The 14,920-nt window shown below is 42.2% G+C and overlaps 1 protein-coding gene across 10 annotated transcripts in view; it reads left to right on the top strand.

Annotated features, from left to right (window-relative positions):
* Window positions 1–14,920, top strand: part of PARD3 (par-3 family cell polarity regulator) — a 609,688-nt gene that overhangs the window by 335,765 nt on the left and 259,003 nt on the right. For all 10 annotated transcript variants that reach the window (XM_075587739.1, XM_075587740.1, XM_075587743.1 and 7 more), the window contains one exon: window positions 1,174–1,341. In XM_075587739.1, the coding sequence (XP_075443854.1) occupies window positions 1,174–1,341 (168 nt within the window). The remainder of the gene's footprint in view (window positions 1–1,173; window positions 1,342–14,920) is intronic.

Here is a 14,920-nt window from a genome sequence, read left to right as displayed (position 1 = left end):
TAGATATTGAAAAATCAAACCTATATGCTCTGTTTAATTGCAGTACGGACACTGTACTCCCCAGTTACAGCTGCTAAAATGGTTTTAGGTGATGTGAAATGGTTACTTCTATATTTTCAGGGTTGCTCTTATTCAAGAGAGAATCTTGACATAACATTGTACTGTATAAGACAGTTTTGCAGATACAAGAGAACCTGTAAAAACAATATACTGTACTGTACGTTAATCAAATTAAACATGCATACTTAAAGAAGCTCATGTATGTAAAGGGGAAGACTTCATCTTGATCTATTATCCAAGACCTGACAGTGACATGTCCTTGTTTAGATCTCTTTTAATCATATTAAATGCATTGGTAACTTTGGGAAGAAAAGTTCATTTATATTAAACTTCAAGTATTGTTTATTGTTTGAAAAAAAATGTAAGTGATGTTTTTTTTTATATTCCCCTATTGTCCTGAATCATACATTCCAATCACTTGATGAACATGCACATAGACACAAATAATTAGCATGTGTTTTGTTCTTCTTGATAGGCCAGACTTCCTTCTTTAAAAAGTGATCTTGAGCACATGTAGGATTTTTCTTTAGGTCTTATTGTCTGTGATTGTCTTGCTGCTGCTTCTGGTGTAACCATGACAAGCAAATGGTTTGGGGTAGTGTTTTCTCAAACATCAGTAGTACCCCCATCTGAATTTTTGAGGCAGGAGTATCCTAGTCACATGAAAATTAGATGAATGCACATATGCAAGTGCACTGGTTAATTCTAAAACCTGGTGTGACTGCTTGTGCCGGAGGAGAGGTTGAGAACCACTGAAGGAAAGTAAGATTTTCATACCTTCTATAGTACAAAATGTCACCTGCTATGGGTGTATATGGGTTTGTTTTGTATGGTTGGCTATTGTACTTGGCATTTTCAAAGAGTATACACATATATAAAATGCAAACAAAGTAATACTGTACTTTGCATTTCATTTACTTTGAAAAGACTGGCATACATTTGTATTCTGTTAGCACTGTAGTATCAATTATTTTGTACATATTCAAGGGTTGAACACCTTGTACCACCCACAAATCATTTAATACAGTAATAGTAATAGATCTTCTGGCTTAAGTTGTTTCACGAAGAAACAAAATGCATCGTTACGACATGGCTTTCTTTTTTTCTCTGAAGGACGGGAGGCTTCGTGTTAATGATCAACTTGTAGCGGTCAACGCAGAATCTCTTTTGGGCAAAACAAATCAAGAAGCCATGGAAACTCTGCGAAAGTCTATGTCAACGGAAGGGAACAAACGTGGAATGATACAACTGATCGTGGCACGAAGAATAAAACTGAGCGAGGTAATACCATTCTTATTTAGGCATTCTACCGAATTTCCTGATCTAACTGGTCAGTGGCAGCACTGTCCGGACTGATCTTCATCGGAAGCTATTAACTCAGGGGTGGGCAACTCAAGTCCTTGAGGGCCACCAACAGGTTAGGATATCCCCACTTCAGCACAGGTAGCTCAGACTTCGACTGAGCTACTGATAGAGCCACCTTTACTGAAGCTGGGATATCCGGACCTGTTGGTGGCCCTCGAAGACTGAAGTTTTCCCACCCCTGCTCTAAAAGATGAGTGGTAAGATACAACCTGGGAAGTAAGAGAAGGATCTCCAGGACATTTTCAGATCTGTCTGATTTTTAACCTCGTTAACCACTTGGCTGCCAATGGGGCTTTCAACGCATTGCTGCCAAGGGGGGGAGAGTTAATATAGCACAGCAGTGATTTTGTGCCTGACTCTTATTAAATGCCATTCGAACCGTGTAATATGTACATTGATTTCTGCACATTCTATGTTCTTCTTTTATGTTATTAGTTGTATTCCATTTAATCCCCTTTACCGTCACATACCAAGATTTATTTGCACTTGTGCCAGTGAACAGACAAGTACTGCAGGACTGCGATGCACTACATTTTTAATTGGGTAATTTGCCATTACTTTCCACTGTGCAAAAAGATAGGTTTACAAATGGCATCTATTAGAAAACTAATTTGCTAAAAGATTCAACATAGTCCGCCTATTCCTTTTAACTTTTTTTTTTTTTTCCCCTCCACGGTTTAATTGTGAACACGATTTCTATTAGTGTTTCTTGTTTTGGAAACTAATCTAGTGGCTAAAAAGCAAAGAAAAAACTTTTCTTTCTCTATTGTCTTTGTCCTTTTTTTTTTTAGTAATTGAAGCCAATAATAGAGGCTTCTAGGAAAATTAGTAAGTGAAAACATTTGCTTGCAGATTGTACTTCATATAGATCCGTTGCATAATGGTACATTTGTATGCACTGCTCCCCATCCAGGTTTAAAATGTCCTGACCTACCACCCATATTCTTCCTGGTAAAGACCTCCAGTAGTGTTCTGTTTTAGAGCTAAGTGATGTAGATAAGTGTTTACATGGCTCAATATAACTATTTACTGTGCTGAGCCTTCGCCATGATTGTTATAACCTTGGAATCGCTGAAGCATGGTCTCCGCACTGAGCATCCAGTAAGGGTTCTTACAGGTCCTGCTTTCAAGTCTTTTAACAAATTTACATTTTGAGGCTACATTTAAAAGAATGAAACCTCAAGTAAATTGATGAACAGGCTTAAAGATGTTGAATGTTTCCATTTTTTTTCAATCTATTTGCTTTGCATTGGTGGTTCTAGCGGTTTAATTTCCCGCAATGCTTTGGGGAGTGATTTTAACTCGGCAAAGCAGTGCAAGTCCATTTAGCGCTGAAGCTTAAGTCCTGTATGTCGGTGTGAGTGTTGCAGAAAAGGGTTAAAACTAAAACTATAATGTTTTGCGTGCATTATTGTATGTCAAGTAGTTACAAACCTTTTAGCTGGGGATAACCATTGGTTGAATATTTTTATTTGCATACATGACATATTAGAAGTTGGTCTAACCCAGGCGTGGCCAACTCCAGTCCTCAAGCAACCAACAGGTCAGGTTTTAGGGATGCAGGGATATCTTGAAAACCTGACCTGTTGGTAGCTCTTGAGGACTGGAGTTGGCTAACCTGAAAGATGTCTGAGCGTTAGCTTTTTATCAGGACAAACTTCACCTATCTACAATTCATTTTAAACATGGAATCATTTTGTGTAACTTGTTAGTTTATGTATTTCTGCTTTTTGTTTGCTTTTTCCCCCTCTTTCTCCTTTCACCATATTTTTCTCCTTCCCATTCTGGGTCTTGTAATAGACTGGCTTATAAAGCAAATATATGTATACCAATTTGCTGGAAAGATCAATTAACATGGGTTTGTGCCTTGTTCAATGTGCGTTTTGTAGCTAACGGGTCAGCCACCACCAGGAGAGCAATGTCAATAGGGCAACTTATTTCCAAGTTCCCAGAAGCGAGTTATAAGGCATCATTACACTGTTCTGTTATAAAAGTGCGGTCTGAAGTACCAGTTCTTATTGATTTGCCAAGAGAACAAATCTTTCCCATTTTCTAAGCAAATGTTCTGCAGAATACAGATTTAGACCCATAGAAGTCTGTAATGTACTTGACCACAGAGAAAGCTGTGTAATACATGCTTTCTATATAAAGCATCGGCTCATTCAGGGTCTATCCCCTGAAAATGTGCATGCTGCAGAATAAAGGAGTATTGAGTAAGACTATCACAGTCCCTACCTGCTGCTTAAAATGCTTCTAAATTAGGGAATAAACAATCAAAACATATTATCGTCTACAGCTGCCCACCTCATTCCAGCTGTTATACCTCTTCAATATGTCAACAACTGCTTAAGCCAAAGTCTTACCATCTAATAAAATGAAAGCAAACCGCCACGTAACACAAACTATTCTTAACGTTGCTCTCAGAATTCACAACGTTTTTCTTAGTTTTGCACAAGCCTTACAGCAGCAGTCCACATGCGATTAGATAACCCAGGAGTGTCCAACTTCAGTCCTCAAGGGCCACCAACAGGTCAGGGTTTAAAGGTATCCCTGCTTCAGCACAGGTGGCTCAATCTGAGCCACTGATTGAGCCACCGGTGCCGAAGCAGGGATGTCTTTAAACCCTGACCTGTTGGTGGCCCTTGAGGATTGGAGTTGACGACTCATGAGAACCTACCGCCTTAACAATGGAATAGTTAGGTGCTCGTAACGTACTATTGGAAAATGCAGTACTAATAGTTTAAGTTTAAAAAATCATAAATTGGGAAGACCATCTGTACACCACGTCTCCAAATTGCAGGTCGAATTCACAATGAAATGTGATTTGCAAAACGCAATGTAAAGTAGATTTAAATAAAACATTCGGGGGCCATCTTCTAAAGTTCACACTCCCCTCCCCCATGTGTAGTTCAATCCAGGTGGTCACTGACAACTTAGGACAATTGTCACACAAATGCTAAGCATAGATTTCACTTAAGAATTCTGCTTTTTGACTTAGTCGTCTTTAACAAAATGTGTATAAAATAGCCCACAACACCTTGGTGGGAGATTACACCTTGAACGAGGACTGACTTCTGCTAGGATGCACAAACACATTATAGCAGACCTGTTTGCAAAGCTATATTTCCTTTATACTTTAACAAGATGCGTGATCTAATGAGAGGTGTGTGAAGTTTCTTTGCAAATGTTTGGCCAATATTTTGAAAGCACTTCCTGGAAAGCATGAAGTGTTTCTAATGTATTTTTAAGGTTGCCAGCAAAAAAATGCCTATTTTACTCTTCCCGTTTCTGACGTGTAAAACTCACAATGAAATGGACTGTATTTGTTTTGTGAAAAATTGTGAACTTTGGCAAAGCATGCAATTTCTTATCACAAACTCCCCTTTGGATGACTTTAGTGCACTTTTATAAATTTGCAATGTTTTCTCAAGCCGCAAATATAACACGTGCCACATTTGCAAAGTTGCATGGAGATTTCATACACTCGCACACCAGCACGTTCCTTTCAGGAGGGAACTCGCACCTCTGCGCATCTGTTCAGCGGTTAGTACAGACTTCTAATGATGACACTTGGGATAGTTTTGTTTTTAATAGAAGCGGAAACGTGGACGTTTAGAAGAAAATACTGAATATGGTTAATGTGTTTGCTGTAAAGTGCACTCAATGTCCATGCTTAAGGAGAGGATAATACGCACCATATTAAAGGCGCAATCCCCACATTATTTATTTATTTTTTTAAATACCGGTTTGAAGCACGGGGTCTCTGAAGCTTAAAAAGGCAATCCAAGCAGCTTAAAATGCAGCGTTTGGTTACTTTTGTTGAAAACTATTTACGTAAACTGCCGTTCGATTCGTTCTCCTGTGATCGATCAGCAAAGATCCTGCCTTGCCACGGTTCACTAAATGGCTGCCTTTCCGTTTCAAATCAATCCTTCAATCAGAGTAACTAGGCAGCCACAATGTATTCTTCTATTACTAAGGTGACATTACCTATTGTTACAGTTTGCAGCTCAAACTGCTGGGAACATTGGCAACAAATTATCACTAGTTGGAAAGTGTTACAAAGGATCTCGCCCTGCTGGGGAGGTGGGCTAAAGCCCGCTGTAGAAATCAAAGGATGCTCGGTATGTTTAAACTCATTAAAAATGGCATTGAGCTGAATTTTAGAATAAAAAATAGATACTAAGTATTATCTAATACTACAGAACGGGATTATTATTTTTGAAAACACACATGTAGGATGCGCTCCTTTAATTTCAGCTCTAGGGCCCCCCTACTTTCAGAGTTTCTGCCCCCAAAGGGGGTGCCGGTATCTCCTGCAGTTTAAAGCCCCCGGTCACATGGGTCAATGGGAAGCTGCACCGAATGATGTCCCGGCTTCCTATTGGCCTGCAGGGCGTAGGAGCTTTGACAAGCAGCCATATAGTGAAACCTGGAGAGGCTGCCAGCACCCACTATGGAGGTAAGTATTTCGGGAAGCAGGGGGTTCCTGTAGCTGAAATGAATGTGGTTCAGCTCTGGTGCCCCCCTGCTTCTATTCTGTATTTAAAGCATGAAGAAAACAAGCAGACTTGGATTGCTTCCTTACATCACATGACCAGGGAGGCTGCGAGGGACCCCCTCCCCCTCCCACTTGGAACCGGTACCCACATAAAACAGACAAGTAATGACAGACTCAGTTTGGAGGTATAAAAGGCCGCGGCTTTGTTTATTAACAATCATAATACTGGAGTAAGCGCTGGTCCAAGCCAGAGTGGGGTCAGAGGTCAGCCAGGCCTTGGCCTGCTGCCCCCGTACCCGGCCGACCCCTAAAGAGCCGGCCGTTGTCGCGAGTGGGTTCCCGGGTGTCACGTTTGCTTGACCCCGCCCATTCGCTCCTACCCCCGGGCGACACCCGCCCCGAGCCCATCTGGCAAGGACAAGCACTTACCCCGAACTGCCGTCGCGACAGTGGCAAAACGACCAACTGAACCCTCCTGAAGGAACTTCAGTCCTTTGTTTCTCGGGAGGTCTTCGGACACTGCCCTGTAAAATATGATGGTACATGTTACAGCTTACAGGCAGTATAGACAGCTTATCACCAAGGGAATTGTAACTACTCCACGGAGTGGCCGGGGGCGGCAAGCGTCTGCCCCCGACTGTCTTGCTAATGGGGTGGGTGGCTGGGAACTTCGCCGCAGACCGGGAGCAGAATGGAAGATTTGGGGGGGGGCCGCGACGGCGGCCCAGAGATCCCAGCGAGGTGAGGGGGGAGGGGGCTTGCCCCCTGGTCATGGGCTTCCCTCGCCTAATTGGCTGGAGGGATTGCTGTAATGTTGGTAAATGGACACCTTTCTAGTTTGGTTTTAACATGGAGGTGAAGGGGTTGTCCCACTTAGACAACGAATATATTTTCAAACAACAATGCAATTAACTTTCTTGGGGAAGTGACCCGAACATTGTATTTGCCGAGATCCCGAGAAAAAGTAATGTTTTTATTGTCTGGGTGCAGGGAAATTCCTGATCTAGCCAACTTGTTGCTTTTTGACTAATTTACACGGAGAACTGTGTGTGTGTGTGTGTGTGTGTGTGTGTGTGTGTGTGTGTGTGTGTGTGTGTGTGTGTGTGTGTGTGTGTGTGTGTGTGTGTGTGTGTGTGTGTGTGTGTGTGTGTGTGTGTGTGTGTTGTTCTACAAACATTATCATGAGATTGTAAAAACCTTAAAAAAATACTGCATTACCAAGGCAATATTAAGTCAATAAAAAAAGAAATAAAATAACCATTTAAAGCCAATTTAACCTCACTGACATAAGTTCAATTTGGTCGTACTTGGGATTACCACCTCTAAAAGTGACAGACCAAGCGCCTTGTGCCTTTCTATCATTGTGTTGCAATGCCCTGCTTCTAAAGCTTGCTAAGCATCTGTTTCCCAGGTGTACATCTGTTCAGGAATAACGCAACACTTTGATCGTTTTGGGCTTCATGATTTGGGAAATCCTATAAATATATATATGTATTTTTTTTCTTTAGTACTCATTGAAACAGGTTAAAGTCTTTACGGACTCCAGTACTTTGCAGGGTTTATTTTGTCGGTGTCACTGTGTGATAGCTATGCGAGTCCTTTTATTAACTTGACGTAGGCTTTAGATATACTTCAGCATGGAGATTATAAAAGGTAATACGAATGTCTGTGAGCATGGGAAAATATGGTGGTCTGGGAGCAAGATCAGCATCCCAACACTTCTGCCATTCACCTCCAGCTGCTACCTGTATCTCCGCCTATAAACTTGGATATACTCTCCGTACCTGCCTGTTATTCTCCTTTTCTGTTCTCCTGACATGGCACCAAATCATTGTTATACGATTACTGTATGTAATTGGTTTTTATTTCACATGCTTCTGCAGTAACTCCACCTTGCATCATACCCGCTTCCTGTGGAGTTTTGCAGCACTTGCTAGTTTCCTTAAATGTATCCCGAGTTTAGCAGAGAAACTTTCGGGGAATAATAGTTCTCCTTAATAGTTCTCTTTTCAGGCTTGTCTGTCTTGTGTTCCAAGGGAAAGAGCGGATTACCACTTACGTGTCTGTGAAATATACTCACATTTTTTACGGCAATATTGTTTAGGAGGGAATGTTCTTGAGCTGTATACTGAGCCGTTGGACAAAGCAAAAAATAAAAGAAAAAACATGTTGATCTTTATATTTGACAAATGCAGCTCGCTGTTAAAGTTGCTGTAGAATAGTCAATAATGTACATTTTAATATTTTGCCTTAGTGGTAGTAATACAATAAATAAACTAAAGGCTTCAGGAAAGGCAGTAATTAAACGTAAAGCACAGAAACCCTCACCCACTGAATACAGATCAGGAACAAATAGATACAGTACGATTTACTACAATATAGGGAAATCCTTTCAAATATTTACAATATTTTTCTCTGACTAATAAGTAATTTTGGTGGATTGCTTAATGAGGCAGTCCAAGGTGGCAGAGTTTTTAGCAATTTTGTGTGTGTGGGGCACGATGTCTTTGGAGCTTAACCCCGTAAATTTCAGCCTAAGGGACCCCTGATTCCGGAGCTGCTTATTTGCAAATTAGGTGCATGTAGCCGCTCTCCTTGGCTACCAGGGTACCCAATATGTCTGCTGTTCAGCTATTTCCCGGCCTGCGGGCCAATATATAGCCGTAACGTAATTGGTGCGGCTTCCTATTGGCCCATGTGACGCGGGAGCTTCAAATTTAAAGACCTGCTTGCTTAACCGAAGCAGCTCAAGGTACTACTTCAGAGGTAAGTATCTCTCAAATGAGTCCACATCAGCACCTACCCAAATCAATGTGTTAGTTGCAAATATATAGTTATATGAATTGTTTTAAAAGAATATATTCTTTTAAAACAATTCATATAACTATATATTTGCAACTAACACATTATATATGTATATATATATATATATACATATACACTTAGTTAAGTTATGGTGGGTAAAAAAAAGTGACAAAAACCCTCCACAGCAAAGCAAATAGCAAGTGGAAATATTACTGTATGTTCATTTGCATGTCTTAGCAGGTCTGCAACCCCGCCTTTCACCATTATCACCCAGCACACAGCACTTCCACTGCAGCAAGGGATTCTGGGATATGACATGCAAATGAGCATACAGTGCCACCTTTTGCTTCAAAACCATTAACATGGTTCCTTATAGGCTTACTGGCTATGCATCTTAACCCTGGCTGTGCTCAAAGCTGTGACTATGCAGCAAGCTTAAGCCTTTAGGGAACCATGTGAACCAAGATGAAGTCTTTCACAGACGAAACCGGTAGAGTGTGCGTCTCTGAACAGATCTCCCTGTCTGTCTGAAGTAAGGACATTTTATTCTCCTGCCTGTGCTGCAAAGCCTTAGGCCTCGGTCCCGCTGCGCTCGTTGGCGCGGGCGGCCACACGCGAGTTCCCCACCAGCAGGGGAATCCTCCCGAGCCGGTCCCGGTCCCCCCTGGCGGCACAGCGCACTACACGCTGTGGCGCGTCAGCCACTATGGGACACAAGAAAATGGTGATCCCTAGCGTTGACGCGTCACGTGGTGTGGCTGTGAGCCAATGGGGAGGGGAGGCTTCGGGAGGAGGAGAGGCTTCGGGGAGCGGGGAGGAGTGTGGAGTGAAAGCAGCGTGAGTGCCTGCGTCTGTGTGTGTGTGTGTGTGTGTAAGTGTGTAAGTGCGTGTGTAAGTGCGTGTGTAAGTGCGTGTGTAAGTGCGTGTGTAAGTGCGTGTGTAAGTGCGTGAGTGCCTGCCTCTGTCTTGTGTGTGTGTGTGAGTGCCTGCCTCTGTCTGTCTGTCTGTCTGTCTGTCTGTGTGTGTGTGTGTGTGTGTGTGTGTATGAGTGTGTGAGTGCCTGCCTCTGTCTGTGTGTGTGTGTGTGTGTGTGTTGCTTACCATTAGCAGCTCCAGCCCGAGTCCGTGGAGGGAGGGGGGGGGAGAGTAGCGGGTCCCTCCGCTCAAGCCACGCCCCCCCTCCCTGTCAAACCTCCCAGTCCCGCCCACCTATCGCATATCGCGGTCTGTGTATGTCAGCGCACCGCCTGTCTGCAGTGCGGGCGCGCTGACTCTGGGAGCGGGGCCTTAGCCTTAGGCTAAGGCCCCGCTGCCTCAGACCACGCGGCCGCACTGCAGACAGGCGGCGCGTGGAGAGGCACTTGACCGCTATCTGCAATCTATAGGGAGCGGGAGCTGGAGTGGGGTGTGTGGCCAAAACGGGTTGGTGGGGCGCGGTAATAACATCGGGGGCGGGGCCATCACACTTTGTGTCAGGGGGTTCCCTCCCCCGCCTCCCCGCTACCCAAAGCCTCCCTGAGGAGAGAGTCTGTGGGAGGGAGCAGCGGGGCTCCCTTGGTGCTGCAGCTGTTTTCCCCGCTCCCCGAAGCCTCCCCTCCTCATTGCCTGGGGTTCCCTTCCCCCCCCCCCCTGTGCATCTGCAGACACAGACTATGAGGAGAGAGTCTCTGGGGGGGGGCGGCCATCACACTGTGCCGGAGGAGAGTCAGGAGAGTGTGTCACACAAGAGAGAGAGTCTGTGGGAGGGAGCAGGGGGGCTCCCTTGGTGCTGCAGAACACAAATCGCTGCTCTCCTCCCCCCTCTCCTCCTCGTCCCCCTCTCCACCCCGCTGCCCGAAGCCTCCCCTCCTCCTCTCCTCATTGGCTCACAGCCACACCACGTGACGCGTCGCTGCTCAGGATTACAATTCTCTTGCATCCCCTGGCGGCTGACGCATCACAGTGTGTAGGAGGGACTGGAGCCGGCTCGGGAGAAACTCATGTTTGGTGAGTGACGCGCATGCGCGCGCCGTCGGAAGCAGCGGGACCCAAGCCTTATTCAAGGCTATTGGGACTGTGTAGTTCACTTTCAACCAAGGGAACTTCAGTGATTGTGAACACAGGGTGTAACCTGAGAGGAGTTCCTGACATCACCAGCCTCTCTGTTGCAGTCACAGAAAGGATTTTATCCTTACATGCCTGTTTATTTCAGCTACATTGTAAGTAGCCACTTTTCTTGCGCTTTATTTATAGGATAAAACGTACTTCACCATATTGGCATCTTTCTCTTTTATAGATCATATCTCGTCCTAGATTCTTAAAAGGATATTCTACGTATTTATACCACAGGTGTTAGATATTCAACCACCTGTTGTCTCTGACTTGTGTGTGTGTGTGTGTGTGTGTGTGTGTGTGTGTGTATATATACACATATATATATATATATATATATATATATATATACACATATATATATATATACACATACATATATATATATATATATATACATATATATATATATATATATATATATATATACATATACATATACATATACATATACATATACATATACATATACATATACATATACATATACATATACATATACATATAGATATAGATATAGATATAGATACATATACATATATATATATACATATACATACATATACATGCATATATACATATACATATATACATACATATATACATATATACATACATATATACATATATATATATAATACTGAGTTAAGTTATGGTGAGTAAAAAAAGTGACAAAAACCCTCCACAGCAAAGCAAATATGCAAATGTAAATACAACTGTATGCTCATCTGCATGTCTTAGGCAGGTCTGTAACCCCACCTTTCCCCATTATCACCCAGCACACAGCACTTCCACTGCAGCAAGGGATTCTGGGAAATGACATGCAAATGAGCACACAGTGCCACTTTTTGCTTCAAAAACCATTTTTAACATGTTTCCCTATAGGCTTAAGCTTGCTGCATGGTCACAGCTTTGAGCACAGCCAGGGTTAAGGTGCATACCCAGAAAACCACCCACAGACAGCTGTTTCGACCTTAATGGGTCTCATCAGTGTGGGGTTGATTAACTGGGTATGCAAAGAAGCTAAAGGATAGGCCAACCATAATACTGAGTTAAGTTATGGTGAGTAAAAAAAGTGACAAAAACCGCCGTGGTCCATTGAAGAGGACTCAACGGCTTAGCGATACGCACATGCGCAGCCCTATGCAGCCCCACGGTCTCCAGCAGCGCGGCACCATGGTTACGGAGGACGCTTTCTTCCCTCGCAGTGGCGGCCTGATGGTACTGCATACACAACTCTGATCCCTGTGGATCATGTGGCTGTGTTGATGACAGGCATAGTGCGACATCAGCGACTTTGGGTCTGATCATGGGACTTGATGCACGGCCAATCAGCTACTCTGGTTGAGTCATTTTGGTGGGGATATGTGGGTATTTAAGGGATCCACTGGCCATTAGTCTCAAATGTTGGTCATGTTTGTGCTATGTTTTTTTTTTATTACAAGTTTTCTTACTTACCTTTGAGTGCTGTCTTGTGTCTGCTCCTGCTGGAGTGGATTACTTTTCTCTCTCTGTATGTATGTATGTATGTATGTATGTATGTATGTATGTATGTATGTATATGAACACTCCGGGAAGAAGCCCCCCACGGGCAAAACGCGTTGAGTGTCCACTCCTGGCAGCTACTCATTATTTTGTTGGCGTGACTCTGGATGCTTCCCCTGTGGACTGCACGATTTATTTTCACTCATCCTGGAGTTTAATTCCATGGGACTGACTCCATTATCACTATATGGCAGCTGAGTATCATTTTCTCTGCTATTTGGATTCATTATCTCCTATGGAACACTTACTGTTGGCTGTTTCACTTGTGCAAAGGGCACTGGCTTTTTGTGCTTCTACAGCCATGTGTCCTATTTGCTTCGGTGCAGTTACCACAAGCATTGAATGCATCCTTTTTTTGATTTTGATATTTTCTATTGCTGTTCAGGGTTTCAGTCTTTTTTTCATCTTTTGTCTTCCCTGTGCCTTCCCCTTGGTTTAAGTTATTATTTTTCTTATGTACATTATTTTTGTATATAGGTTTATTTATGTTATACCTTTCCTTATGTCCTTAGCATAGTGATACATCCTATAGCTTAGGTTTTTTCCAGGGGAATTTTGAAACATTTAGTTTCTTCTGTCGCTTTATATAATTATTAGGTTTATTGTTTAGACACATTTTTTGCTTTTGATTTAATTTCTCAGCATCATTTATTTTTGCTATGTTTAGTTAGTCACAGTCTATCTGTATTTTTTGCTGCCTTTTGTGTGTATTTGTTTTTAAATGTTAGTGTTCTTTTTTGCTCGCTATTAAAATCTATTCATTTTCTATTCTGACTTTAGTTTCCTGGTCTTTTGGTATTACGTCACTAGTTATTCTGTGGTATATGTAGAGTGCTGTTTTTTGGGGGAATTGTCTTAGTCTTTTGTGTGTTGTATGTACGTACGTACACACATTCTTTTAAAACAATTCATTCTAACTATATATTTGCAACTAAAACATTTATTTGAGTAGGTGCTGATGTGGACTTATTTGAGAATTTTATGAACGATCTGTCTATCTAATACTATTAATAAAGCTGATTACAACATGAGTAGGTTAACATGACCTTCTCTGCACAGGGTTCTATAAACCTATACAAACCCGGCATGGATGGGGTTAATATGGCTATATTGAGCACGCCACTCTGACCAACTCTACACCTGCTCCATCAGGGCTATTTAAGGAGAGACTTTACTGAAGGTCTTTACTCCACCCCTGAAGAAGCGTACGCTGATACGTGAAACGTGCATCGGATTTTAGTGACGTCACGATGGTGGCATCGGGTGGTGAGATCTGATGCTGAGGCAGCCGAATTACACGCTGGAACTGGTTGTGTAGTGATGATTAAACTATGGATTGTGCTATGTATTACTATTTTGTCTATCACTCGCAGTGGAGAGATAAGAAATAGCAATCTATGACGGTGACGGAAGTCTGATTTCCACCCCCTCGATACAGACATTTATATGTTACTTGTAGAATTCAGTTCTGACTCAACATTGGTTTGCTATGTTTATTGACACTGATCTATCTGTAATTAACTTGTGATACACTGACTGACAGTGAGTATTACAACTGGCACAATTAGCACCAACTATATCAGCCTTACGGAGTGACCACTATATTTGTGTGGTTTTATATAGACATATAGATGCACTGTATGCACTGTGTAACATCACAAGGTACTATTGGTGTTTCTGATCACTGACATACTGCTGTCTGACAGAGGATCAAAATTACGTTGGCGATTACTCATTATTGAAAACATAATTGCTAATACCAGACGCAATATCAATGTGATTTACCGTCAAGCTACCTCAATCTGCCTATATAGGCTTATATGTGATTAATTATGAAGCAATATTGAGATTAGTCTGCTGCTTCTAACCATTGCGTCTGGCATATTGAGATACTGTATACCTATATGTCTGGCGCCTTAATCTAATTGAGAACAGTTGGATCAACTGGTGCTGCCTTCTAGGTAGATGTCTATACATCTTAACTGTGCGTTATACACCCTATTGAGAGTTCATATGAACATTAATATTAGGATCATCTCTACTCTCTGGTATTTACCTTTTACCCATTCCAAACATTGGAGATGCAGAGCGAGAGAGACCCATGCTACAACTGATTGCTAGTTGATGCTTTCTGACCCTACAGCTGTAGTTCCACCTCTCACCACATGTGATTTGAACATTATACACTGTAAATATATAACACTGAGTGAGTTTATTATATAAATACAATTTTATTGTTTTGATTCCTGTAAAAGCTACCCACTCACTACAGTTCCAGGTAGGTTATTCTCACACGTCTCATTTTAATGTTTCTTATTAAGCCGTCGATTGGAGCTCCTCCCAAGAATGGGTGCTCATTTTTTGATATCCCGTGCATTATTTGCCATCCAATTGAATGAACAATTTTTCTCCGAGAAACGGCAACAATTTAGAATTCTACCAACTTAAAAATAGGATTTTCGGCGCCTGATTGTAAGATGACCGTCTTCCATCTAGATATATTTTGCGGAATAATCAGATTTACGCAATGACTATTATCAATCGGCGGTTGAA

This window comes from Ascaphus truei, chromosome 2 (genome assembly GCF_040206685.1).
Source record: "Ascaphus truei isolate aAscTru1 chromosome 2, aAscTru1.hap1, whole genome shotgun sequence".
In the NCBI taxonomy this organism is placed as follows: domain Eukaryota; kingdom Metazoa; phylum Chordata; class Amphibia; order Anura; family Ascaphidae; genus Ascaphus; species Ascaphus truei.
This window is presented reverse-complemented; position numbering and strand designations above follow the sequence as displayed.